Source organism: Astatotilapia calliptera, chromosome 17 (genome assembly GCF_900246225.1).
Source record: "Astatotilapia calliptera chromosome 17, fAstCal1.2, whole genome shotgun sequence".
NCBI classification, from domain to species: domain Eukaryota; kingdom Metazoa; phylum Chordata; class Actinopteri; order Cichliformes; family Cichlidae; genus Astatotilapia; species Astatotilapia calliptera.
Window position 1 is genome coordinate 19,621,278 of NC_039318.1, and position 25,812 is coordinate 19,647,089.

The 25,812-nt window shown below is 38.4% G+C and overlaps 1 protein-coding gene and 1 long non-coding RNA gene across 2 annotated transcripts; both read left to right on the plus strand.

Annotated features, from left to right (window-relative positions):
• The first annotated feature begins 2,915 nt into the window (after positions 1 to 2,915).
• LOC113008672 (uncharacterized) lies at positions 2,916 to 5,054 on the plus strand. Its single transcript, XR_003270058.1, has 4 exons — positions 2,916 to 3,407; positions 4,075 to 4,231; positions 4,393 to 4,467; positions 4,945 to 5,054. It is a non-coding gene; the product is annotated as an uncharacterized LOC113008672 (long non-coding RNA).
• Positions 5,055 to 8,919: 3,865 nt separating this feature from the next.
• Positions 8,920 to 21,532, plus strand: LOC113008669 (acyl-coenzyme A thioesterase 1-like). The gene is made up of 11 exons (XM_026146259.1): positions 8,920 to 9,000; positions 12,553 to 12,758; positions 13,380 to 13,479; positions 15,763 to 15,947; positions 16,405 to 16,565; positions 17,603 to 17,722; positions 17,852 to 17,937; positions 18,006 to 18,099; positions 18,211 to 18,291; positions 18,451 to 18,592; positions 20,803 to 21,532. Exons 2-11 carry the CDS (start codon positions 12,566 to 12,568, stop codon positions 20,925 to 20,927), a joined length of 1,287 nt encoding a protein of 428 aa, XP_026002044.1. The 5' UTR covers positions 8,920 to 9,000; positions 12,553 to 12,565; the 3' UTR covers positions 20,928 to 21,532.
• Positions 21,533 to 25,812: the final 4,280 nt, after the last annotated feature.

Sequence of the window (25,812 nt, forward strand, 5' to 3'; positions counted from 1 at the left end):
AAATAACAATTAGAAGCTTAAAATTACCATCCAATGCCCATGTTCAGTTTATGTAAACCTCTAACCACGGCTGTACCTTTATTTTCTTCACATAGTTCAGTCAACTGGAGCAAGGCTCTGACGTCTGCAGGTTCCTTGGACTGTTGCATCAGTTCTATCAATCTTACTTCGTTGGAATAAGCATCATTGGCTGAAACACAGAAATGAGAGTTAGACCATCGAAGAGTTGCTGTGAGGTCAGGATCTGATCACTGTTGGTTTCTTACAAATGGACTCAGGCTGCAAAGCATTTAATATTTCCTCCAAGTCCAACACATGAGCTCTTGTTTTCTGCAATAAGTTGTCTTTGATTTGATCACGTATACTTATTGAAAACATTGACTGTAGAGGTATTGGTATAAAGATCTATCACCTCTCACATTTTAACTGGGCATTCTAAGCATCGCTGCAAACTGCCATATCAGGAGGTAATAACATTTTTAACTGAAAACACTTGCATTTTACTGCTGTGATGATCTGCCATATAAAAGGCCAAATGTCAGCCCGTCTGATTATGCATAGGCAGTGGAAGATCCACATTTTGATTTATAACAACCTTTCTGATAGCAACCGTAACGAGTCCTGTGGAAAGACGCCCACATAATCTGATCAGCCCAAAGCAATCTGAGTCTGCTGCATCCTGTGTGGGTGCTAAAAGGGTCATTCCGCAGCTTCATTTAGGATCTCCATCATCACTTTGGGCAGTTCAATCAAGCTTAAATCTGAAGATGCAGATGAGATCTTTCCAACCTGCTGCTTAGGGAATTTTTCCAGAACCCCACAGCATGAGAACTCTCTGGGTTTAAGAAATGTAGAAATGATCATTTTTTAAGGGTTCAACAGGTCACATTTACAAAAGAAAAAATGTAAATAATTAACCATAATAATGTAGAAATTCAATAGTGAAAATAAGTTCCTCCAGAAAACAGCACTTCCAGGATTACTCCGCAGGTTGATTGTCATAGATGCCTGAGAATGCTGGTGCCTCTAACTGGAAAAATAAGATTTTTTCTAACTCAACTTTTTGTTATTGATATTCTAAAAGCAATAATAACAGTAGTAAAAACTTAGCCAGTGTTGTGTCTACATAATATAACAGACAACTAACAAATGAGCAGTTTTAAATTGTATCTTTAGGCTCTTTGTTACAAGCAAACACAATTTCTTCCAATTTATTTAGTTGAAGCTAGAAAAAATGCAAAAGCTAACACAGTTTGACAGATATGAAATAGCATTTTTTCACCAACAAGAAGATTCCTAAAGAGCTATTAGCTGACAATTTTGCATATCTATGCATGGTGTGCAGTGCGCCATTAAATATTTTTGAGGATGGTGGACAATTTGAGGACAAAAAAGAAGTAGCAGGCCTAAAAAAACTACCTACAGCAGTTGAACATTTGAGAAATGGGAAATAATCCAGCAAGGATGTGACACAGGACCTGAGAGATGCATCTGGCCTTTCAGTTGATCCATCTACTGTTCACTGAAGCCTCATCAGAAATTGTGTCAGTGGAAGGGTTGCTGTCAAGAAGTAAGTAAGGGAAATAGACATTAAAGGCTGGTGTATGCATTACACCAGTTTTTACTGAAATTCAGTAAAAACTGGTGTAATGAAGTGATGAATCCAAATTTGATACTTGTGGTTCAATCATCATCAGTGTACATGGAGGAGGTCAGGAGAGAGCTAAAACATGGTGGAGGCTCTGTCATAGTTTGGGGCTCTATTTAAACCAGTGTTGATGAGATTATGATCGGAGAAACGTACCATCAGATTTTAGCCCATCTTACAATACCATATGGAAAACACCTGATTGTCAAAGGCATCAATTTCTCAGGTGGACAATGATCCCAAACACACTACCAACACAGTAAAAGCATATCTGGATAGAAAAATACATTGTGGAAGACTGTTAGTCGTGGATTGGCCTCCCCAGAGCTCTGACCTCAACATTATTGAAGCAGTAAATGGTAAATGGTAAATGGCCTGTATTTATATAGCGCTTTACTAGTCCCTAAGGACCCCAAAGCGCTTTACATATCCAGTCATCCACCCATTCACACAGACATTCACACACTGGTGATGGCAAGCTACATTGTAGCCACAGCCACCCTGGGGCGCACTGGCAGTAGAGGATCATCTTAATAGAAAATTGAACAAAATGCAGAAACATCCAAAGGAGACCTTTGAATGTCCTTTAAGAAGCCTGGAGAATTGTTCCTGAGGACTGTTTAAGGAAATTATAAGAAAGCTGCCTCAGAGAGTTCAGACTGTGCTGAAAGGTTGTCACACTAAATATCAACTTTCAAGCCCAGAATTATTTAAACTCTGTTTTCCCTGATATACTGCATTACTATGTATGTTTGCACATTTCAATAAATCATTGTACATATTTCCTCTTTTCAAGAGTTCAAAAGCTTTGCACAGTACTGTTTAATAGTACACTCTCAGAAATAGAGGTACGAGAGAAGAACATTTTTGTACCTATAGGTACATTTAAAAAAAAATGTTCCCTTAAAAGTACAATACTGGTCTTTAAAAGTCCAGAAATGCCCCTTTAAAGGTACAATTTGAAATAAAGTACAAATCTGTACCATTTTGACCTGTACTGCAGTGACAGTGGCAGAATGTGGTAATGGGTCAGCATGGGAAAATCTGGATGGGCCTGGTTAATTGTAAAATTCATATGAGATGTGAGTGTGCTCATAAAAGCTACATGTTATAATCAAATCTGTTGGTCCTCTCCTCTGTACATAAATTATCCTATGATGCAAAGAATATCTGTAACCTACCTTTGTGTAAGTTATGTTAAATTATATTTTAAAAACACACAATGACATGCAGGCACAACCAAATGATGTTAAAAAAACTGGTCCATTTCCATTTTATTAAGTTTCAGTTATAATTTTTAATGTTTTAAATCTTGGTTGTAGCCTTCAAAAACGTGAAATCATATTACTGTTATGTTTGGCCATTTACTTTTTCGCTTTTACTACATCCTAGAATTGTTCATTAATTGGGAGGTTTTTATGGAATTTGCAACATCAAGTTAAACCGAGGTTCTTTGGAAGTTAAAATGTCAAGCAGATTTTTATGTTACGGTGACTACATTTTGTAAGTTACAAATATAGTTCGCCAAGACAGCATAACGGTTTCCAAACGCATTAATACCACAATGTCCATGTATCAAGTTCGCAACGCGCATTAATCCCAAAGGCTGAAAAGCCAGCAGCGATGAGTGCTCCGCCTCCGCGCTGACTAGCGTCGACGCAGAAAATGACTCTCAGGGGGTTATCGACACGGAGGAGCTCCTTAAAAAGTTGATGGAAGAAGGCATTGATGTCAGACGACGAGGCGCAAAGGTTTAGAGGTAAGTCGGGTGTGATTTTGTGTTTTTATAAAAATTACAACGTGTAATTTTACAGTAGAGTTAGCAAAAGTCCGAAGAGCTAGCTTTAACATGGGTGAATGCTAGCAGTACAAATGTGGACTATTTAGACTGTTGGTGGAATGTTCAACGTCTGTCTGCCCGCCGTATTCCAGTGTTTTATCAATAAATAGTCACTAACCGTGTACAACAATGTAAAAAAATCAATAATTTCTCAAAACATGCTAGTATGTAAATATAGGTATTAACAAAATCGTTCTCTAAGCAAAATTCATCCCATCTAACGTGTTTCCCGCTCAAAGGGATTTTAAACAATGGAAGGTACACATTTGTACCATTCCACCTACTTAGTGGGATTTGGGATTTTCGAATATGAGAACTGTAAGCTCTGCGCAGGGACACTGTCTGCAACCCAAGAATTGTTAAGATGATTGGGGAAACAGCTAATGATTTTTTTTGTCTCTAAATCTGATTATTATTATTTTCTGTACTAACTGATTAATCAATCTGTTTATTAGCTTTAGAATTTTTGTTCAAGGGTTAAAGCACTTTACATTTATCTCCAGTCTGTGTCTTTAAACATGTCAAAAGTTTAAATCCTCAATGTAAAATGTCATTCTTTTGTCTATTCTGCTCTTTTCATTTCCAGTTGTGTGATGAGGTTGATTTAATGCATCCCTGCCAAGACAACATCTGTCGCCGCTTTAGCAAAAACTTCACTGCTGTTCTTCAAATGACCAAGGATTTGCCACTGAAGAAGGTCTACATGGAGGCAAGAGAGAATGCACTGGCTGAAGACATTACAGGTGCTAATTTGACCTCATACAAATAGTAAATTTTGTGACAATTCATTTGCTCCCTCTTCCAAAGATAATTGATGTACCATAGTGTCATGTGAAGAGCATGTTAATGGGAATTTGCATGCTATCAAAATCTAATGAAGTGCATTTGCATCTGTATGACCTAGGAATTGACTTCAAGGGGGCACTTCTTGCCATCCATCTTCAAGGAGAAGATAGAAGATTTCATCATCCTTGGAGAGGTAAATGCATGATGCAATGCATAGCCTTTGGCCACAAGTTTCATTCTTGGTGTTTTGTTGGCATGGAGCTGAATTCAGCTGCGGTTCAGCATCACAGCTAAGCTAATGTAGGGGAAACACTGCTGTTAATCCACAGTGCTGCTGTGCTCTTGGGTTTTGTCTGGTGTTTATATAGATAGATAGACCTTTATTGTCCCCTTAGGGAAATTCTTCTTCACAGGTACTGTCACTGTCAGGGGTGATTGCTTTTGCCCTTGAATATTATGTCAAACTTTAGCAGCTTATCAAACACTACCACAACAGTCATTGGTCAAGAAGCTTTTTGTTTGGAGTATGGGCCATGTTTACAGGTTATCAGAATAGACAGTTTTGTTTTCTAGCAAATAAAGAAGGTAATTTGAGGAATCTGTTGAAAATCCACTTGGCACATATTGCTTAAACATACTGTATACTAATGTTTTTCTTCCTCTTCTGCAGAATACTCCCACGAGTCCATACCCAACCATTCGAATGAAGGATAAGAGTTGGACAACTGCCCTCTTAAGACAGTGTCGCCGTGTTGTGACAGTTGAAGGAGTGGATGTTTGCTCGTGCCGTTCGCTGGATGAGGCCTACATCTCAGCATTCTCCACCTTCTTCGTGTTCAACATGACCTACCCTGCATACTTCAAGAAAACACTTGTCTTTCTTCAGAACTGCATTGTCAACATAGGAGACCAGGGAGACAAACCCCTGCCAGTAAGTGTCGCCAGGGTACTTAACCAACTCTATTAAATACGCCCCCACCCAAGTGTCACTACCTTATTGACTACCCAATGCTGATTTTGATGTATGGTCCTCTTCGCCCTTTGTGGTGTATGAGATATGAAAGCAAGCATCAATATTTCAAAAATCTAGGGAGTAAATGCAAAAACTTTGTAAACATCACTGCAACTCTTAACAATCGTCATCAAATGAAACAGTGCTGGGAGTTTTCTTCAGATAAGTTGGTTGTTGACTTTGAACATTCACTCAGCACAAGTGTCAGTGTGCCATTTTCATCTCTGCCAGGTGACTTACAGAATGCTCTGGAAATGAACAAAAGTTTTACAGATGTGCATTTTCAGGATAAAGTGCTTCAGCGTGTGTCTGCTATATCTGTCAGCAGTGTCAAATATGAACTTGAGGATGTTTTTGTAGTTGGCCATGTACACACTGAAGCCATACCTCAATTCTTTAAAATCAAGTATATTTTGAATGTTGATACTTGTTGGGTATTGTGTGGGAAACTGTTACTTCCTTGCACTTGTGAATGTCATTTCCATGCTTACCAAGTGGCAGTTGACAATGACTGGATCCTGTTCAATCCAGGAAATGAATTAGACTTTCAAGCTCTAGACACCTATGAAGTTGATGATAGGCGGTTTGTGTCCTTGAGGTATTCTGTGTGACGTGATTGCAAGAACATTTTTATGTATGTTTGTATGTATGTGTGTGTGTGCGTGCGTGCGTATGTATGTGCGTGCTTGTTGAAGTAGAGCAAAACATTTGTGTGGACAGTTTTTTAAATACATGCCATCTCTGTGATCCGTCAAAACATTGTGTTCAGGTGTTTAATGTCTTTATGTGATTGTTTACTTTCTTTCTTCTTCTTTTTTTTTTTTTTTTTTTAAATGAATGTATTTTTCTTGACATGTCCTATGGCAGGGGTGTCAAACTCAAATACACAGTGGGCCAAAATTCAAATCTAGAACAAGGTCGCGGGCTAACATTAATATTTATTGAAAAATATCTTCCTCCAGATATAAGAATGAATCTCTTCTTATGGACTCAAACAAGTTTTGGTGAAAAACTGAATGTGGAACAAGCAAAGCTTAATACTAAACAATGTATATATTAGCTGTATAATACCAGTAGGCCAGCTCTAATAGTAATCTGGTATGGCTTCGCGGGCCAAATGTAATTAGGCTGCGGGCCAAATTTGGCCCGCGGGCCAGAGTTTGACACCTATGTCCTATGGCAATATACGAATGTAATCAAGGATGTATTCCTGTGGTTGTTTAAGTGCTTTGATGTGATTCTATTATCGAAAATAAATGGTTAAATAACCAAATATTTTGGACTATTGGCGGTACATTTTTGTCTCTTTAGGTACGAAATAGGTTGTCGCTGGGGGGGTACCCTCATAGGTACCCTATTGTACCCTTTTCAAGGGAACATTTCTGTACTATAGTTTCAAGGTACATTTATGTCTTAGGAAAGTACATGATTGTACTTCAGATGGTACAACTTCATAAGGTACAAAAATGTACCAAGCCTAAAGGGTACAGAAATGTCCTTCAAAAAGGAACACCCCCAGCGACAAGCATTTGTACCCTTTTTGGTACACTTTGGTACCCCTATTTCTGAGAGTGTACGTAAGTATGATATAATATATATATTAGATCTAGAAGCGGCACAGTGATGGACTGCATAGTTTCAATATGCAGAAGTAATACTGGTCCACATAGAAGAAAAACTCAATGATTAAAAGTGGGTCTTAAACTGACAGGTCATCATAAAAATGTAGTTTTATTTTTCTGAAATATTTTCTGTCGGGGTAGAAAAGGAGCAACAGTGCGCTGATACTTCACCCAAATCTTTGGAAAAGCCACATAGCAAAAAGAATTATGCGGGGAACAGCACCCTCTGGAGGTTATAAGGCAGAACTACAATTTATATCTGGTATTTGGTCAAGTGGTGAGTTTAAATATTCCGTGTATTTATTATTTCATGTACGTATACATTTGTCTTTTCATAGTTTAGTGTCATTTTATATCTGTATTGTGTGTTTACTTTTGTTTTTCCATCAATTTGTGCTACTTTGTAATCTTTTAAAAATCTTTTTCCATTTTTGCACCATTTTACATTACTAATGGAAGACTACCACACTTTGTGGTTCTTTTGATCCTTTTTGCTAATATAGTGTTAGTTCGCATCATTTTCTGTCTCTTTATTTGCTTATTACATTAACTCATAAACTGTTGGCTGAAAGTAGAGGAATGTGTGACTCATGACTGTACCAGCTTCTAGTTTTGTCCATCATCTTTATTTATGTATAGGTTTTACTTATTGCTATTGCTTAGTTTACTTGTAGCACATAAATTATGAATATTCAGTAGCTGTAAGTAAATAGGGGGGATGGGGGGACACCACTATTAATGAAAACTTTAAATACTTAGCTATTATTTGGTAATTTAAATAGTAAAAACTGTGTTACCTGTTTGGAAACAAAAAATGTTTTAAAACTGCTAGCTGCCATTTGAGTGATTAAAAGGTAAAAGTCACATGGGTGCTCATATTCATGTAAGGGTGACTGCTCCTGTCTCGTTAGTTGGAAGACTTCTGATCAGGGAACAAAATGTGTATTAAAACAGATCACTGGTACATAGAAAGTGGCATACAAAAAACCTCCAAAACAGCAACGTTTGCTCACACACAACAGAAGAATACCTTGTAGTTGGTGTTGCTTTAATCCCTGGAGATTTACACAACATGTGGGCGGAATTTACAGAGGAAAGTATGCGGGTAGAGTTTAAAGTCCACCAGAGGGGCCAGGTGCACCTGCAGACTCAAACTCTGTGCTTTCTGACCACTTTTTTTCTGAAAGCAATGAAAATCTGCTGGATTAAAGGCCTTTTTGTGTTTTCACATGTGCCCTTACTTCCGAGTTTTCCATGTCTGCAAGAATATTATGATGAAGTGGATCTCTTCCACTCATTTCCACATTAATCCTCCTCCTTTTTATTTCTGACTCCACTAGAGTAGCTAAAAAACATATTTATTATTGGTTACTCATTTATCTCAGCAGACGCCCATTTGGGAAGAATGCATTACACTGAGAGTTGCTATTTTATACACTGTAGGTTATCTAAACTACAGGAGAAGTGCAATGTTCTTCAAGACATTTCTGCTCTGTTGTTCTGCATTTTTGCCTTTGCTCCTGTGAATGTTACTCCTAAAGCTATTACATTAGGGATATCTGCTGCCTTTGACTTCACAGAGACTTTCTAGCGCCTGATCTTTGGCTCACATACTCATAAATATTTTGAACCTTTGGCTATGTTTAATATAAATATCCACCGTTCTACGGCATTTAAGAAAATATGGAAGAACATAAAGGAGGATGAAAGGCCTTACTCCCCTGGCAGCCCTTCAGTGTGCTGAAATCAGAGTATATGTTTGTAGATTATCTATTACCCTATCAGGAGTAAGTGTTCTTTCCTCCTGCATGTGCATTTACAATTTAATGCACAAACTTATAGTCTACGCCCACGTGTGACACCCCGCCTTAAACCCCGCCTCCTCTTCCTGGCTGCAGTCAACGGATCCAGTCGATGTCCATTAATTTAGGCCTTTACTAAAATTCACGAACAACAAGGAGAAGCGGTGGAAATAATCGTCAAGAATAAGAGAGAGAAACTTGTCTCCACAAAGCGAACAGGTGGAACTTTGTCACACCCTGTTGGAACTAATTCAGGAGAAAATCGTCTCTTCGTGATGTACGTTTCGAAGGTAACAGAGGACAGCGGTTATTTTTACATGTGGTACTTGAACGCAGCACGCTTCTATTAAACCAGTAGTTCCCAATTTTTTTTTTGCTGGACCCCCCTTTGTTTTACAAGAAAAATATCCCCCCCCCCTCCCCCCGCTCACGCACACACGCATGCACAAACACATCCTCCAACCACACGCACCCGTATTTTTCTCCATTGCGGTTTATTTCACACCTCAAACATTTAGTAAACAATTAAGCAAATACAAGTAATCTGCAGGTAGTAAGAAAATAAACTACTAACTCTTTTACGCTGCGTCCGCACGTACACCGGTGATTTTGAAAACGCAGCTGTTTCGTCCACACGTAAACGGCGTTTGGAATCACCGAAAACTGAGATTTTTAAAACTCCTTTTTTGGGTTTATGTGTGGACGAGGAATACAAAGTTCGTCACGCAACATTAAAGGTGTGTGCCTTTTTCTACGTCACGCTGTGCGCCACGTTATTGTTTACAGGAGATGAATTGCAGAATGATAGATAGTCAGATTAACAGTATTTTGTCTCTATCTTCAGGTTTTACACATGCAGTTACTGTCCCTCTATTTAGAAAGGCAGAGGCGTCACGGTGTAATTATTTTACATGTAGTTGGTTTTTTTCCCTGTGTAATAATATTCAACATTGCTATCAATACATTTTTCAAAGAATGCCTCTCTGTCCAAAATGAGTTTAAAAACATAAACAGCTGTGGGATACTGTCTGTCTCTGATTTGAACCGGGGGAACAAATCGTGGCAGGATCAGCCTGATATTATTTGTATCCCACTGTAACTTTACTGTATAAAGAGCTAATATCTCCAAAATGTCAGGAGTGGTTATTTATTACAGCAAGTGTTTGTGTACTAAAAATCAAGAATGTGGGATACTGTTTGTCCCTGATTTGAAGAGCCCAGCGCTGCTCCCGACGCAGGGAAAACCAATTCTGCAGGGGAGACCTAATTGGCACTTGTGCAGGTGAAACCAAACGGAAGCTATGCTTCACCATATTTTCTAGTCTTTGGCTTAGAATGAAATTGGCTTGGGAACATATTCAGCTATGCTTCATCTCCTGCTTTGCGTTTGTGTAGGCGCCCCATGCTAGCAGTGTCCAAGCGTTGTTTTGTTTTTCCCTGTTCATGCCGCGCCGCCCCCCCCGGGTGCGGGCCCCACACTTTGGGAAGGTCTGTATTAAACTGAGATTGGTTTTTAATATAATTAGGGGAGTTTACTTGGGTGGTGGCCCAACCGCTGACTTTTAGGGTGTAGTTGCACGCTGGGTCTTGGGGTCCTGGCTACATTCGGCTAAGCTAGCACGGACCTGCAGCCGAACTTTAACAGATAAAACGCTACCTTCAGTTAGGGTGAAAAGTTTATCGTGTTTCTACTTGTCAGACACAGAAATGAGCTGAGGTGTTTTAGCCTTAGCAGAGGGGCTCTGTGGTCTGTTAGTAGGCCTCACCCTCAGCAGCGTACTCCTACCAGCCGCAGGTGGATTTCTGCCTGACTGCTTTCTGTTTCCAGTGTAAGAAGGAAACAGCTCAGGCTTCCATCTGTAATTGAGACAACATGACTGTGTATTTCCTGTACGAAGTGTAGTTGGATGAGTTAAACACCTGGAGTCATCCAGCCAAAGCAATGGGTAGTGCTCAAGGGACCAGGGGCGGATCTAGAGAAATTTTCTTAGGGTGGCATGAGGGTGGCAAAGAAATCAAATGGGGTGGCAAAATCAAAGCCCTTTTTTTCCCCCCAAACACATGTGCAGGTGGTTACATATGGTTAAAATGATTCAAATGCAGTAAGTATACGCATTTTTCATATAAATATAGTCTACAACTTAATTACTGTCTGTAGCCCACATAATTAAACACTTTAGTTACATAAAACATGTGAGTTTTGATGCTATGTACTGTATAGCCTGTATAATAAATAAATATGTAGCCCAATAAGTATAAAATCCAGAAAGCTACACAACATTGAGTGAATGGGTCAAATGCAGAGAAAAACAAGTAATTTCCCCATGGGGATCAATAAAGTATCCATTATTATTATTATTATTATTATTATTAACATTGAGTGGTTCATTTACAAACACACGTCTAAGTTTCACTGTTTTTTGTTAGAAAACAATCACATTGTTACATGTTAAATTACACAAAATGCCAGAAATCTGCACTGTCATGAACAAAAATTTAAACCTAATTTTTCATGATTGGTTGGATTAACCCACTGAGGTCTGAAATACAACCGGCCATTTTTGACTCCTTTTGAGTTTACGTTTGTATTTCACCATCAGATTGTTTCATTTTATTTTTTTCCCCTTGTCTTGTTTGGTATCTTTTCAGCTCAACTGAATTTAGTTGTTTTTTTTCACTGACATACTGCATTAGTACTACTATTACTATTAATAGTACTATTACTGATCTGAAATCACACAAAGAACTTAAAATCCTAGTTGTATTTTTTTACTGTAAAAAAAACCCCACAGACATGTTGGGTAAATTTTTATAACTTGAAATGCAAATATAATATAATTGTACATTTTGTAAACATGCAACTATTTATCTAAAAATGCAGCCAATGCACCTGCTGTTTTTTTCATTTTGTGTAAGAATTTAAAAATATTACTAAAACTAAAATGAGAGAACAATCAGGTGTCGCACTATATGCACCACAAATGATGTGTGCCAGTAAAAAAAAGTTTGTCCACCAAAAGACAGAACAGCACAGGGATAAACCTGCAGGCCTGACAACAGGAGGTGTATCACTCCGCTGGTTTTCTACTCAGTGTTTACGGTCCAAATGTGCCTTTGTGACATTCATTAGTGCCCTCACTGACACACAAAACAAAACAACGACTACACAACAGAACAACTACACAACACAACACATTAAGTAAACACTCCACACTAAACTTCACAAATCTCCCACATCTAAAAACTCTCTCTCTCTCCCTTGCTCTGTCTCGCTGCCGTTACCGTCACTCCTAAAACTTTTCCCTCTTCCTAAACAATCAAATCCCACGTGTTGACTTATTTTTTTTAATTGGTCGACATGGTACATTTTTCCACCAATAAGAAAGAGGTGGCTTTTTTTCTTTCTTTACTGTTTTCGCGCTGTCCTTAGAAAACGCTTAAAACACACACACACAAAAACATGACGACAGTATTTAGAAAAAAGCATGGCTTATATACATTATCATAACTCTGGATTTACTGGCCTGTAATTAAAATTTAAAAACTTTAAAGTCTGAACTTTCAATGTGGGCTGAAATAGAGAGTCAGCGTGGCTGCAGCTTGTTGCTATGTCAGCTTACATCAGTCATGTGATTTGGAGGTGCAGTGTCCACAGAGGGTTAATAACAGTCACCTTCCTTCCATTTCCAGAGTGTAACATCCAACCACCTGTGTAAAAAGCGAAATTCCCATGGTGTTAATGAACTTTGGCCATCAGTCCAGAACATGAACTATGAACATGAACCATGAACATGAACTTTACCCTGTCTGTGTTACTCAGTTGTCACAGTTTCTCTCCACAGACTGTTCTCAGCCATGACCCAGGTCGTTCCTCCGATCCTCTCCGTCACCCCGAGTCGGGCTCTGGTTGATGAGAAGTTTAAAGTGTTGGTGGAGAATCTTCCTCCGGGATATCCGGTAACCGTCCGCTCCCTCCATAACTCCGAGGACAAGCACGACTGGGAGGCTTACGGGCACTACGTCAGTGACCACAGTGGCGTCGTGTCAGGTGGGCTTCTTTGTTTTCCTTTTTTTTTTTAAACTTACCAATACAAAAAAAAAAAAAAAACCAAGTACCTGAAAAGAATAATAAAGTAAACCATTGAACAGATGCATAAGAAGCTGACGTTAAAAATTATATTTGTACATTCACACATAATTGCTATAATCAAAGTCATATTTAGTTTGCCGTTTATGAAGCAGGAAGCATTGAATCCATTCCAGCTCCTTTGGTGTAAATCAAAGTGATGACAGGTAATCTGGAGATGGATACCTGCAGCTCATTTAGGTTGCACAGGTAGTCCAGCTGAAGGCTTCCTGTGTCCCAGAGTCTGACATAATGCAACAGATGTACTCCAGTGGGATTTTTGTTTGGTTTTTTTTCCTCTACATAATCTTTAAATTCAACCAAATACTTTTTGGTCTTACTTTTGGTATTACTATTACTTTTATTACATTTTTTTTTTTTAATTTTTAACTAAAATCAGCGAGTGTTGTTGAAAAAGGTGTTTTACTTTTGATGTTTTTGTTGCACATGTTCTATTGAACTGTAAATGACATAATAAAATGTTATCTCACTTTTAATAAAGCAAATAAAGCGAAAAATAAATTGCTCCCCCCCCCTTTGCAGTATCAGAAGACTTAAGTTACGGAGGCACATACACAGGAAAAGAGCCCATGGGTTTGCTGTGGAGCATGCGGCCCGTCCCGGGCAGCCGCCCAGGCCTCAGGTAACACATTCAATCTTCTAGTAAATCTCGTAGCATGGCTCTATAAATGACTTTTAATTACTAATTACTCAAAATTTGTACTCCAGGCTTTTTCCCCAGTGACATCATCGGTCTGCATTAAATCCCAAACAGCAAAGGTAGTCTGGACATACTTCTGTCCAGATGTGTTACATATCTAGATAGAAATTTGACGACTAATCTGCCAATTTTTCTCTGATTAATCGATTAGTCAACAATTATTTCAATAACTCTTATCACCTTTTCTTGTGGGCAAACCTCCTGTTCTAGGCTCCAGTACCTCACCTGCTTAAGACTGCCCATTTGTGAATATCACCCTGTTGTCTCATCCCACAGCAAATTAAAACAATCACTCATATGAATTTGAAAATAATCAAACGTATTTTTAACATTATTCAACAGGACTCTCAGATTAAAAACGAAATAAATACAAATGTTAGGTAATAAAGATTAAAGTGCTAGAAGTATTTAAAAAATAAAAATGCTAAATGGAACCTAAATGGGTTCTGCACATAAGTTCAGTTAAAGCTTCAAATTAAATAAAAAAGATTTTATTTTCCGGTCCAAAATAAAAAGTTTCCAGATAATTCAGTTCATGAATTCACGATTGCAGTATATGCTCTGGAGTGACGCTTGCTTTTGAGATGATGTTCCCAGCTGCTGATAACCATGCTGAAGATGCTCTCGGTAATGACTTCAGCTATTTGAGACATGCAAGAGCCTATGAGCTGTAAGACAGTGTAGTTACTCCTGTTTAATGGTTTACTATCACATTTCACTCATTAGCTAACAAAACTGAACTGTTTTGCTGCTTGCACTTCGCTCTTTGTTAGTATTGAGTGCAGTCTTGGCATATGATATAGGGAATACTTCCCCCATAGCTTCCTGGAGTGTATTGCAGTTACAAAAACACATTTACCCGATTTGAAAATATAACGCATCAACAAATTTTTATAGTCAACATAATCTATTATCGCAACTAATCGTTGCAGTCGTAGTGTGTTATCTGGCTTCATCGATGGATAAAGTTGTGGGTCATCTGCATAGCAGGAAAAATGCATGCTACGCCTTCTAATGATACTGCCTAAAGGAAGCATTTAGAGTGTAAATCTAATCAATGTGAAAACAGTCCCCACTTCTGGCAATCCAGTTATTGTGGCGTGAGTGAACTTATCAAAAGTTCCATGGCGATCTGCTGCACTTCCCCTGTCTCTGTGGCTGCCGTGCTCTGTCAGAAAATGACTAATTGCTGATGCAATACCTCTTGACAGTCCATTGATTTAGCATTGTGGCCTCACTCAATCCATTCGACAGCAAGTCAGCTACTTTGTTTGTTTTGTTATCTTGTTCTTAAGTGATGACGTATGAACCCTGCTTCCAGGTCCAAATTACTCTGCGTTTATTAAGGCTGTAGTGTTTTTAACATGTTTTAATGTTTTGTATCTTCTTCTATTTAATCTGAACAAGCCCCTAAAAAAAGTCAGTGATCACTTTCAGCCTCTCAGTTTTTGTTACCACTGTTCATTTTAATGCTCAGTTTTTAAAGCCTTACGATGTAACCACAGCCCAGCCTATGCAGCAGTATATTAATGACTAACCTCGAGTTGTGGATGGATTATTACTACAAACAAAAAAATCAATGGGAAGGGACATCTGAAGATGTCCATGTAGTAAGGTCTAAGATATGATGGGGCCTGATCATTCAGGACTTAATATATGAAGAGAAGGATTTTAAACAACTCTAAATGTCACAGGAACAAGAAGCTAATACAGTTAAATCTTCAGGGATCCTTGGTAGTTCTTATAAATGACGAGTCTTCCTCACACACAGAGTTCCACAGCAGGTGGCTCTCTCCATAGCAATCACAATAATGCCATGCTTTGTGATAGTATTGCCTAAGGGAAGCAAGTATTATGTAAATAATCTAAGGAGCTTGAAATGAAAAGAGCACAGTCCAGAGATGGCAAATTATTATCCGTTGTATCTTCCCTAGGGCTTAATACTCACCACCATTTGATCTTAGAACTGAAGAAGCTTCATGGATGAGAGGTGAAACATCTTCAGCACACCTAAAGAAGTTCAGCTGCTTTTCTTCCCAAACTCCTTAGATTACCATGATCTGGATGACAGAGAACATACACAGACCTCTAAAGTAAATAGTATTGGTCCTACTACAGAACCCTGTTGAACTCCATAACTAACTTTTGCTTGTGTAGGCTACTTTTTGTTTAATCTGTCAGGTAACTCATGTCATTATTGGCCAGGTTAAGGAAGATGAATGTGTGCACACCCATGCTGGTCACCATCTCGGTCCACAGTGGACACGAGGGCTTCAGGGACCAGGCCCCTCTAGCCTCAGTCCTCACAGAGAGATGGTACATGGCCCCTGGCATCCAGAGGATCACTAATAATGAGCAAGGAGTGCAAGGGACTCTGTTTATACCTCCAGGTACACCTACAGCACCTGTAATGACACTTTTATTCTCTTAAATACGTATTTTGTTGATTTTATTTTTTCAGAGTGGCTGGGGTTTTTCTTTCATAATGGTGAAATGTAAATTTAAAAAATCCGTTCTGCTTTTCCTTAAAATATATTCTCATATTAAACATGGCTAAAGGTAAAAAAATAAATAAAAAAAAAAATAAAAATCAGCCTGTGTACAAGTAACATGTAAAAAAAAAAAAAAGCAAAAGCTCAGGCTTCAAGCTTCAAGCTGATCTAAATGCTGTGGCATTGAAACATGCGGGCAGGGCTTGTGTGCCTGGTGTGACCATATTAGTGAATTCCTCTCTTTCTGACAATATACAGATCCAAGAGTAGGAAAAAAATCCACCTGATGTCCGAGTTTTTAGCTCACAAGGATGACTTGAACCAAAGTAATTTTGTCCTGTTTGTCTGACTTCAGGTCCTGGACCGTTTCCTGGGCTGCTGGATATGTGGGGAGGTGGTGGAGGGCTGCTGGAGTATCGTGCTGCCTTGCTCGCGTCTCACGGTTATGTTTCTTTGGCGCTGGATTACCTCAGATTTGACCAGGAGTCTGAAAATTTGGAATTGAAATACTTTGAGGTTTGTGTGACAGGTCACCATCCAAAATTATGAATTAAGGCGTTCCAATCACTTTCATGGCCACAGGTGTATAAAATCAACCAGCTAGGCATGCACACTGCTTAATTAATAAAAGAAAATGGGTTGCTCTTAGGATCTCAGTGAATTCCAGCATGGTACCATTATAGGATATCACAAGTCCAGTTGTGAAATTTCCTTGCTACTTAAATATTTCACACTCAACAACCGCAACTTAGCCATAAAGTGGCAGGCCTCATGAAATCACAGAGTGGGGTCAGCAGATGCTGTGGCACCAAGGTTGCCAACTTTCTGCAGAGAGGGGATGGCCCCTTCTTGATCCTACGTGACTGTGCACCAGTGCACAAAGTAAGGTCCATAAAGACATAGAAGAACTGGACTGGCCTGCACAGAGTCCTGGCCTCAACCTGAAAGAACACCCCTGGAATGAATCGGAGCGAAAACTGTGAGCCAAGCCTTCTTGTCCAACATCAGTGTTTGACCTCACAAATGTGCTTCTGAAAGAGTGGTCAGAAAATTCCCATTGTCCCCTCTGACCATTAGACTTTTCTCCAGAAGGCATTTGTCTTGTTCATGTGGGCAGCTGCAAATTTCATTTGTTGGACTTGGACCCATTCTTTCCAGTATTGGTCAATTCAGTGAGTGCTGTCAAACAAATCCGTTTTAGGCTGCAAAGATAAACTATCAGTTGTAGTTAATCATGATAACTTACAAGAAGTTAAAAGGTCTTGACTTTGTCAAGTTAAAGGACACTCGAGAACTTTCAGGTCCACTTAAAAAGATTGAAGTAAGTGTATGTATGTATAGAAAACCCAAAATAAATTCAAACTTGTGCACCCATTTATTATTGTTTAAAGTCATGCATGTTGTACAATGATTCAACTCTGGCAAAAGAACAGTTCAAAGAATTCATTAAAAGCCCAAAATTACTCTGACATTCATGTCCATGATGAGTGTTTGTAAACTCCTCATTACATCTGTACTTATTATTTAATATTCTAATATTCTGATCTCTTCAGACGGCGTTTAATATTATTAAGGACCATCCTCAAGTGATGTCAGACAGAGTTGGAATTTTTGGTCTTTCTCTCGGTTCACTTGTTGCTGTCACCTTGGCAGCCTACAGCACCATTATCAAGGTCAGAGTGCGAGGGAAATGACTTAAATTTCCTCTTCTTTTACCTTTAAAGTAGACCTTAACCCACTGACCTCTTTCTTACTCCAACTGAGGTATAAATCAAATTTCGTAATTTGTCATTTCATTCCAGCCTTGTTGTATTGTTTGTATCAGCTCCAACCACTATTATCCAGCACAGGGGAGCACAGTCGCATCCAGGTTTGAAGGAGTAACCAGGTGGGTCCGTGTTTGTCGGTCCATTAAATTATTATTGCTGTTTCGTAATTACTAATATGTTATGACAGGCAGCTTTACAAGGCGCGTGTGAATGAGGACAACCAAGTGATCTGGAAAGATGTTGGTCTGGAGTTCATCACTGACCCCTCAAACATTGCCGAAGTGAGTGCTGGAATATACTGCAAACACCTGCATGTTAAATACCAATACAAGTCAGTGCTGGACCTGTTTTATTATTTGTAACATTGTTGTAAAGGTGTTTTTTGTTGACAGGTAGGCAGAATTAACTGCCCGACATTGCTGGTTAACGGCTGTGATGATCAGAACTGGCCCACAGTGGAGACGGCGGAGGATGTGAGGTCACACACACTCACACAAATGCTGTTTATGAGAGTGATGGATGTCAAGAATACTGGAAAGTTGGCAGTTCTTGTTTGAGTATTGTGAACATTGAACAAATATGAATGTGAACATTAACATACAGTTAATTTAAGGTTGACCTCTGACCCTCAGGTAGCCAGGTTGATGCGTGAAGCTGGAAAGGAACACCTGTTGAGCAGATTAGCATATCCGGACACCGGACACCTGATTGAGCCACCGTTCTCACCTCATTTTAGGGCTACGACCTTTGTCATACACAGCAGTAAAGAAAAAGGTCAGATTCCCACACCTGTACAAAGGCTTTGGCCTCACATCCTGTTTCTTACCTTCTTACAGATTCTGGTCATAATAACAAAACTTCATCAAGTACTATAATACACTGCTCAAAAAAGAGAGTATAGCATCAAGTCAAACTTTTGGGATATTGACCTGATCAGTTAAGTGGTAATTAAAGACTAAATGAAGAACGGTGTACTAGACAAGCAACAATGAGACAAACAGGAATGGCTTTACAGGTGGAGACCACGGGTATTTTATGCTCCTACTTAATGACACCAGTTACAGGGATGTTTAATCACTCTGACCTTTTGTCTTTTTAACTTTTTTTTCAGTAAAACAGCTGCAGCTTTATAGCCTTTGTACTTTGTCATCAGTTAACTTTGGAGTTGGTACAAAAACCTCCAAGATTAAATAAGTGTATTCAGCATTAAGAGGGAACATATAGGGTATCACTGGGTGGTGTTGAGGTCTGAATCTGAGGGCAGCTCCTGTAATCACAAAGAGAAAAGCATCATCTCAAACTATCAAAGTTTATCCCTCAAATCTAAAATAATAAATAAATCTTGCCAGTCCTCACACACTGATCGGAAGTTCTGCTCTTAGGTTTTTTTTTACTTACCTCTGACAGCTGACATGGGAACTGTTCAACATAGGCAATAATTTATATGTTATCTAGTATAATATTAACCTTTGAGTGGATGGTGCTTTTTAAACAGAGGTCTGCAAAGATACCTGGGACTCTCTGATCTTAGAACTGAAGAAGCTTCTCGGGTGAGAGGTGAAGCGTCTTCAAGAAACTTAAAGAAATCTGCTTTTCTTTCCAAACTTCTTAGAGTACAATGACCTGGATGAATGAGAACCTTCACAGACAAATCGACTTCGTTTCCTCAGCGCAAATCTTGTGGAGCTTGTGTTTATCCTCAGAGCGACTGATGTCATTTAAAATTGATAAACGAGATTTAAAACGAGGGAGTAATGGACACCAAGCAGCATAGAAACAGGCTGTAAGCTGAAAGAGCCAGGCTGTAATAATCTGTTTCTAATGCTCTATTTTTCAAAGTAAGACGTGTGGCTTAGGTTGTTTAGAGGACTTTGTGCTGGGCATTGTCTTAAAATGGAGATAAAGAAAAATGTATTTTTATTTGCTGAGGTGGCTGTAGTGGAATCACCAATTTCTAAACTGCTAAAAACAAGTCTTTGTCTCCTAATGACATTCGGGGCATCCTGAAATAATTTATTATATCAACGTAGAACAAAACATTACAAATAAATTTACTCGAGCCTATACTCCATAACACCCGATTGATTATTTAATGATCTCCTCTGTGTTTGTCACAATCTTCACTGACTGCCTTTGACTGTCACTACAGTCACACCACTCGTCACATCGTGAGGGGAGGATATTTGGTCATTTGAGCAGATCGGTTGCAGGACTATATTACTGAGGTACACGGGTACCAGTCCATGTGCGTCATTAACTCTGTATTGAATGCAAAAAGCCCAAGTGCTCATTAAAACAAAACGTGTGCCAATAAAGTACTCTGTCCATTGATCCCTCCTTTTAAATATGTTAAATCGCATCAGTCAGGGTTAACACAAACTCCAACAGATTTGTGCTGAGGAAATGAGGCATACTTGCTTATTTTGTGCTGAATATTGTGAAACTGATTATCACCAGTTAATGTGGGCGGATTCCTGATTTTATGTTACAAAAACACAGATCTTTTTTTTCCCTTTTTTTAAAAAAACAAACCAAAACAATAATTTCATTGTTGTATGAATGTAATTTTGATAGATATATGCATTTGCACAAGATGGAGACCTTTTTATTCCAGCATCTTTAATAAATCAAACCATATGACACACTGTCGGACAGATGACCATTCAGTGAAAATAACGAATCAACACGTGAGGCATCATTCTGAACACGGAGAGTAGAATACGTAAACAAATCTAATCGGTTAAGGTAAAAGCCTGAGCACTGACTACTCATCTTAGCTAGCTAGCTAATGACATCATTACTGATTCGCTTACAAACACACATTTGACTTAAGAAAAAAGTGCAACGGTACTGCTGGTCCTTCCTTCGATAAGTCCAGTTTGCTGCAGAAAACGTCAGGCTGACAATGGACCGTTCTTTATTTGTAGTTTGACGTGTGTGTGTGTGTGTGTGTGTGTGTGTGTGTGTGTGTGTGTGTGTTGCAGTGCTACTACTGTGGGGAGGAAAGACCAAACCTCACTCTGATGCTCAGGAGGACTCCTGGAGGAAGATTTTGAGCTTTCTGCAGTTTCACCTGTACTGTGGCCCATGTCTCAAAGCAAAGATATGAAAAGGTGCATGATGCTGCTCAAAAAATAAATACATCATGTGCCTTTTTCAACCATCCATGAATTCAAATTTTTATGGTGGGACATCAACCAAACTGTTTTTCTTGATTTGTATCTAAAAACTAATTTAGCCCATTTGAGGCCCCTTTGTTAAAGGCCCACTTTCCTCTGATTGGCTAACTTCTGGAAGCCAGCTGAGGGGTAGCACCCATAAATTTGTTAGACAATGTATGTTACAGATTTTTACAGATATCTATAATTTTCCCTGTTAACTAAAAATAGCTCACTTGCTTCCCAATAGAAACCCTGTTTGGTTAGATTTATAAAAAATTATGATGTTTTTGGGTTAAATTGTTATGGTTGAGTTTTGGTTTCCCCCGGCAATGCAATTCAAATCATGCTCTAATATGTTACAATAGCATCACTGATGCCCAGATTTGACATATTTGACAACATAGGAAAACACGACAAAAGTTAGAATATATTTTTAATTTGGATTTTTTCGAATTCCATGGATTAGACATTTTATAATTCAAGTGGCAAATAACGAGTCTCATCTGTGTTTTGTTCTGTAAGATCAACAACCTACAGTGTTAGGTTTTGTATTGCTGATTGTCATTTATGCTTAGAGTTTTATAATTAGTTTTAGATTGGTAGAGGTTTGATCCTTAATAGTCTGCAAACTTTGTGTGCATTAGAGAGCACTCTGGGAGCATGGGAGAGGTCGTACCTTGTCTTATTGTTTTATGGTAGGATAAACGTAGCTATATCTGTTTTAGGCTAAATGCCTTTTGTTTAGATGAACTGCTGGACTTCCAGACCAGCAGGTTTAGAGAAGTCATTTATGGGGTCACACTCTGACCCCACACACACACACACACACACACACACACACACACACACACACACACACACAGGCAAGGTACTCTTTGTTTGTATGTAGACGTAATATGTTAATGAACCTATGTATATTCATGTAACCCCAATAAAAGCAGTGTTATGGGGGAGCGGACAAGAGTGACTGGGGTCAAGCGAAGGAACGGCGCTTGTCGTGGTTGTCTCCCTCATGCATGAGTAACACGAAGAACTTTGCCTACTTGGTGTTTAATGCTTTTTGCTGTGTAGTTGAATTGTCCTCAACGTTCCAGCGAATAGGTTTATGCTACAAACCCATCATACAGTATTAGAGAGAAAACCCCAGCTATCAAACTATCCTGTGTGAGCAAGCACTGGGCGACAGTGAGGAGGAAAAACTCCCTGTTGACAGTAATCCAGATGGTGGATGTGCTTATTGACATATTATGTACTGTCTCCCTCAGTAGATTCAATTCAATTCAATTTTATTTATATAGCGCCAAATCACAACAAAAGTCGCCTCAAGGTGCTTAGTCGCAATTAACAGCAACATTTAGATGCTGTTAAATGTTTTAGTTGTTATTATGCATTAAACAGTGTTTGTTGATCTTGGAAGCTTCATTCACTCAGAGGTGTTTTTTATTTTTAATACAGGCCTCAATGTCTCTTTGTGTATACTTATATACTCAAATAACACCAAAAAAAACAACAACCTGGGGGCTGGCTTGGCCCTCGATCTTGACACCAGGAACTGACTTCCAGTGAAAGCTTTCACTAATGTCATGTTCCTTGATATACAAATGCCAAGTAACTCATCAGCCTCTCAGAATACTGAGAAATGTTAATTCAACACCAGTGAAATTACATTTATTTTTATAAAATGTGATTACAGTTTAGATATGGAGGGCCCGGAGTGTCAAAATGAATTAATTAAATACGCCATTAAATAATTGTTTCATTAATTAATTAAAATTATATTTAAATGAATATTTCAATAATTAAATGCCTATTCATTTCATTTAAAGCATTTAATAAATTATTTATTCAAATTTAATGTAATTAATGACACAATTCATTACGTATTTAATAAATAACACATTGATTCTTTATTTTACATTTTTATTAATTATTGAAACATTTAATTGTTTAATGATGTATTTATTTATCATTTTGCACTTCTGACCCTGCCGCTATGTTCTTGAATTTATTTTATCTGTCAGCCTCACTCGTCAAAGTCTAGATAATCAATTGCTATGACCTCGTGGTAGTGTGGACTTGGGGCAGCCAGGTATCCCAGAATGCATTTCAAAACACAAGCAGCACTAGTGGTGGTGTCTAAAATGTAAGTTTTATTAGGGCAGGTTGTCAACATAGAACATGTTTGTAGTGCTCTGATGTTTTCAGTCGCTAGCTTTGCTAACAGTCAGCTGACAGAGTGTACCAAGCTCACAGCCCCGGGACGTTTCTCGGTACTCAAGTATGCAAGTCTGTACCCGTGTTTTCACTAGTCTGTACTTCTGAACTTCAAACGGGAGTCCAGACTTCCCGAGAAAGCAGCCCAATCATTCTACAATTGGAAGGCAGTGTACTTGATGACATCACAACTCCAGAGTTTTTACTGCCATCCCCCCTTAATTTAACTGTGATTAATATTTTCAGTTGGCAAAATTTGCTTTTACATGTTATCTGTTTATAATGTCTAATAAATGGTAAATGGCCTGTATTTGTATAGCGCTTTACTAGTCCCTAAGGAACCTAAAGCGCTTTACATATCCAGTCATCCACCCATTCACACACTGGTGATGGCAAGCTACATTGTAGCCACAGCCACCCTGGGGCGCACTGACAGAGGCGAGGCTGCCGAACACTGGCGCCACCGAGCCCTCTGACCACCACCAGTAGGCAATGGGTGAAGTGTCTTGCCCAAGGACACAACGACCGAGACTGTCCAAGCCGGGGCTCAAACCGGCAACCTTCCGATTACAAGGCGAACTCCCAACTCTTGAGCGACGATCGCCCCTAAGCTTCATACAGGTCAGCACAATCACTACATGACAGAATAACAAGTTTAATCTCTCTTAATAAAAATGGTATAGAGCTATACTGCTTCTTGAATAAAAACAAACAGGTTAGGATGCTTTTATTTTTATTTTAGTAAACACTCAAACCTACAATAGACTTGGGAAAGAAGTGAACAAATATTTAAAACATGATCATTTCTGGAGCAGCCTTCAGGATCTGCACGTATTAACCTCCCGTTTCTATTGTGTCTCAAAATGTTTGCAGCAGACAGCATAAAGCTAAATAAATAAAGGTGTCACTTACAGACACTACACCCCAATGACGCTGATAAGCCACTTGAGTTTTTTCAGCAAAAACATGCCGAATATTGCCCACAATCATCCCTCTTTGTGAAAGCTACTTCAGTAAACCAGCATTAATAAAGTTTTTCTTTCTTTTAAGTTTTTGTTTTTGTTTTCTTTAATGTTAATAAAGATACAATGTTATGCAGAGATGTACTTATAATAATAATTTTGTAGTCAAATCTGTTTATAGTTTTCTTCTTCCTAAGCGGAGCGTAACAGAAAATAACTTCTTTTTTTTAAGTACTTTAAAATTCATTATATACAGATAGCAGTTTAGAACAGGATTGTTTAAGCACTAAGGGGCAATAAGAAACTACAGAAAGAGGTTGACCCTAATGCAGGCTTCTACAGTTTTAATTGTTTTGGGGTTTTCTGAAGCGTTTCTGGATATAGACTTTAGCCAGATAAATGTTATGAATTAATTTAAATGAAACTTGTTTTGTTATCCTATGAGAGGAGTTTACCATCTTCATTAAATCACTGAGCCACATGTGTAATATTATTAAGAGACCAGTATTCCATAAAGAGGGATTTGTGTCTGTATAAAATGTCCTTATTGTTACACAAATTATGTTTATAGATGAGATTCCATGACAAAAAGGCCTGGTGAGGAAAAGCAAATATCTTAATTGTGATTTTATCAATGTCATAATTGCATATTGTTTAGATATCAACAATGGAGGGGAGGGGAATAACATTCTAATTGGAGTTGGGCTATTTTTGTAAATATTGTAGCGAATTAATCTTAAATGTATTATTTAAATAGCTAATATCTATAAAATGTAGACCACCTTTATCATATCCATTCATGAAAACAGGTTTTCTTAAATAATGAGTCCTATTTCTCCACACAAAGGTAAAGAGCATCTTGTCAGTGTCATTTAAAAGTTTTTTCTCCACATGGAGAGGCAGAGCTGCATATGTTAATCGTAATGTTCCCTCCACTTTGGTAATCAGAACTCTTCCTTTTAAGGAGGGATCCACTGGTTTAGTCTACTTTGAGTTTTCTGGATGATGGGTTCCAGATTTATGGATGCTCTTTTTTGTTGATCCTTGGTAATTATTATTCCTAAGTATAGCACTTCATTTTTAATTTGTATATTACAAATAGATGTACTGGAACATTCCTAATTTCACACTTGTTAATATTCAGATCTAAGCCAGAAGCTCTAGAGAAGACTTTTACAGATTCCAGAGTTGCAGAAATTTGGTTTGGTTTCTTCAGAAAAAGAGGAGTATCATCAGCCAGTTGAGTGATGATCAGATTTCTGTCCAGCAGAGAAATACTTTGAATTTTACTGGATCTAATATGGTCTGCTAAGAATTGGGCAACTCGTAAAAAGAGTTAGAAAGAGGCAAGGCATCCTTGTCGAATGCCTCTTGACAGATCAAATCTAATCTAGGACAAGTTCCACCGCTTAGTTTCACTGAGCTATTACCATTTCTTTATAGACTGTATAGACTTTATAGTTCAGAATAATCTAGAATGTCTAGTAATAGTCTTTTATTGTTTGTTATCTTTTAGGCATAAAACCTGATTGTGTTTCATCTATGAGGGAATTCAGGACCATTTTGAGCCTCTATGCTAGAATTAGGGGGCGCCAGTTATCTAAAAGTAACAGAAAATGATTGAGAAGCACTAATCCAGTGACTGTTGAAACATTTT

Bases quoted from the DNA above. Each gene is read 5' to 3' on its own strand.
- LOC113008669 (XM_026146259.1), top strand. From the start codon at position 12,566: ATGACCCAGGTCGTTCCTCCGATCCTCTCCGTCACCCCGAGTCGGGCT. The intron at 17,938-18,005 runs GTGGGTCCGTGT...ATGTTATGACAG, and splicing joins AGGTTTGAAGGAGTAACCAG to GCAGCTTTACAAGGCGCGTG. The intron at 18,292-18,450 runs GTGAGGTCACAC...TCTGACCCTCAG, and splicing joins CAGTGGAGACGGCGGAGGAT to GTAGCCAGGTTGATGCGTGA.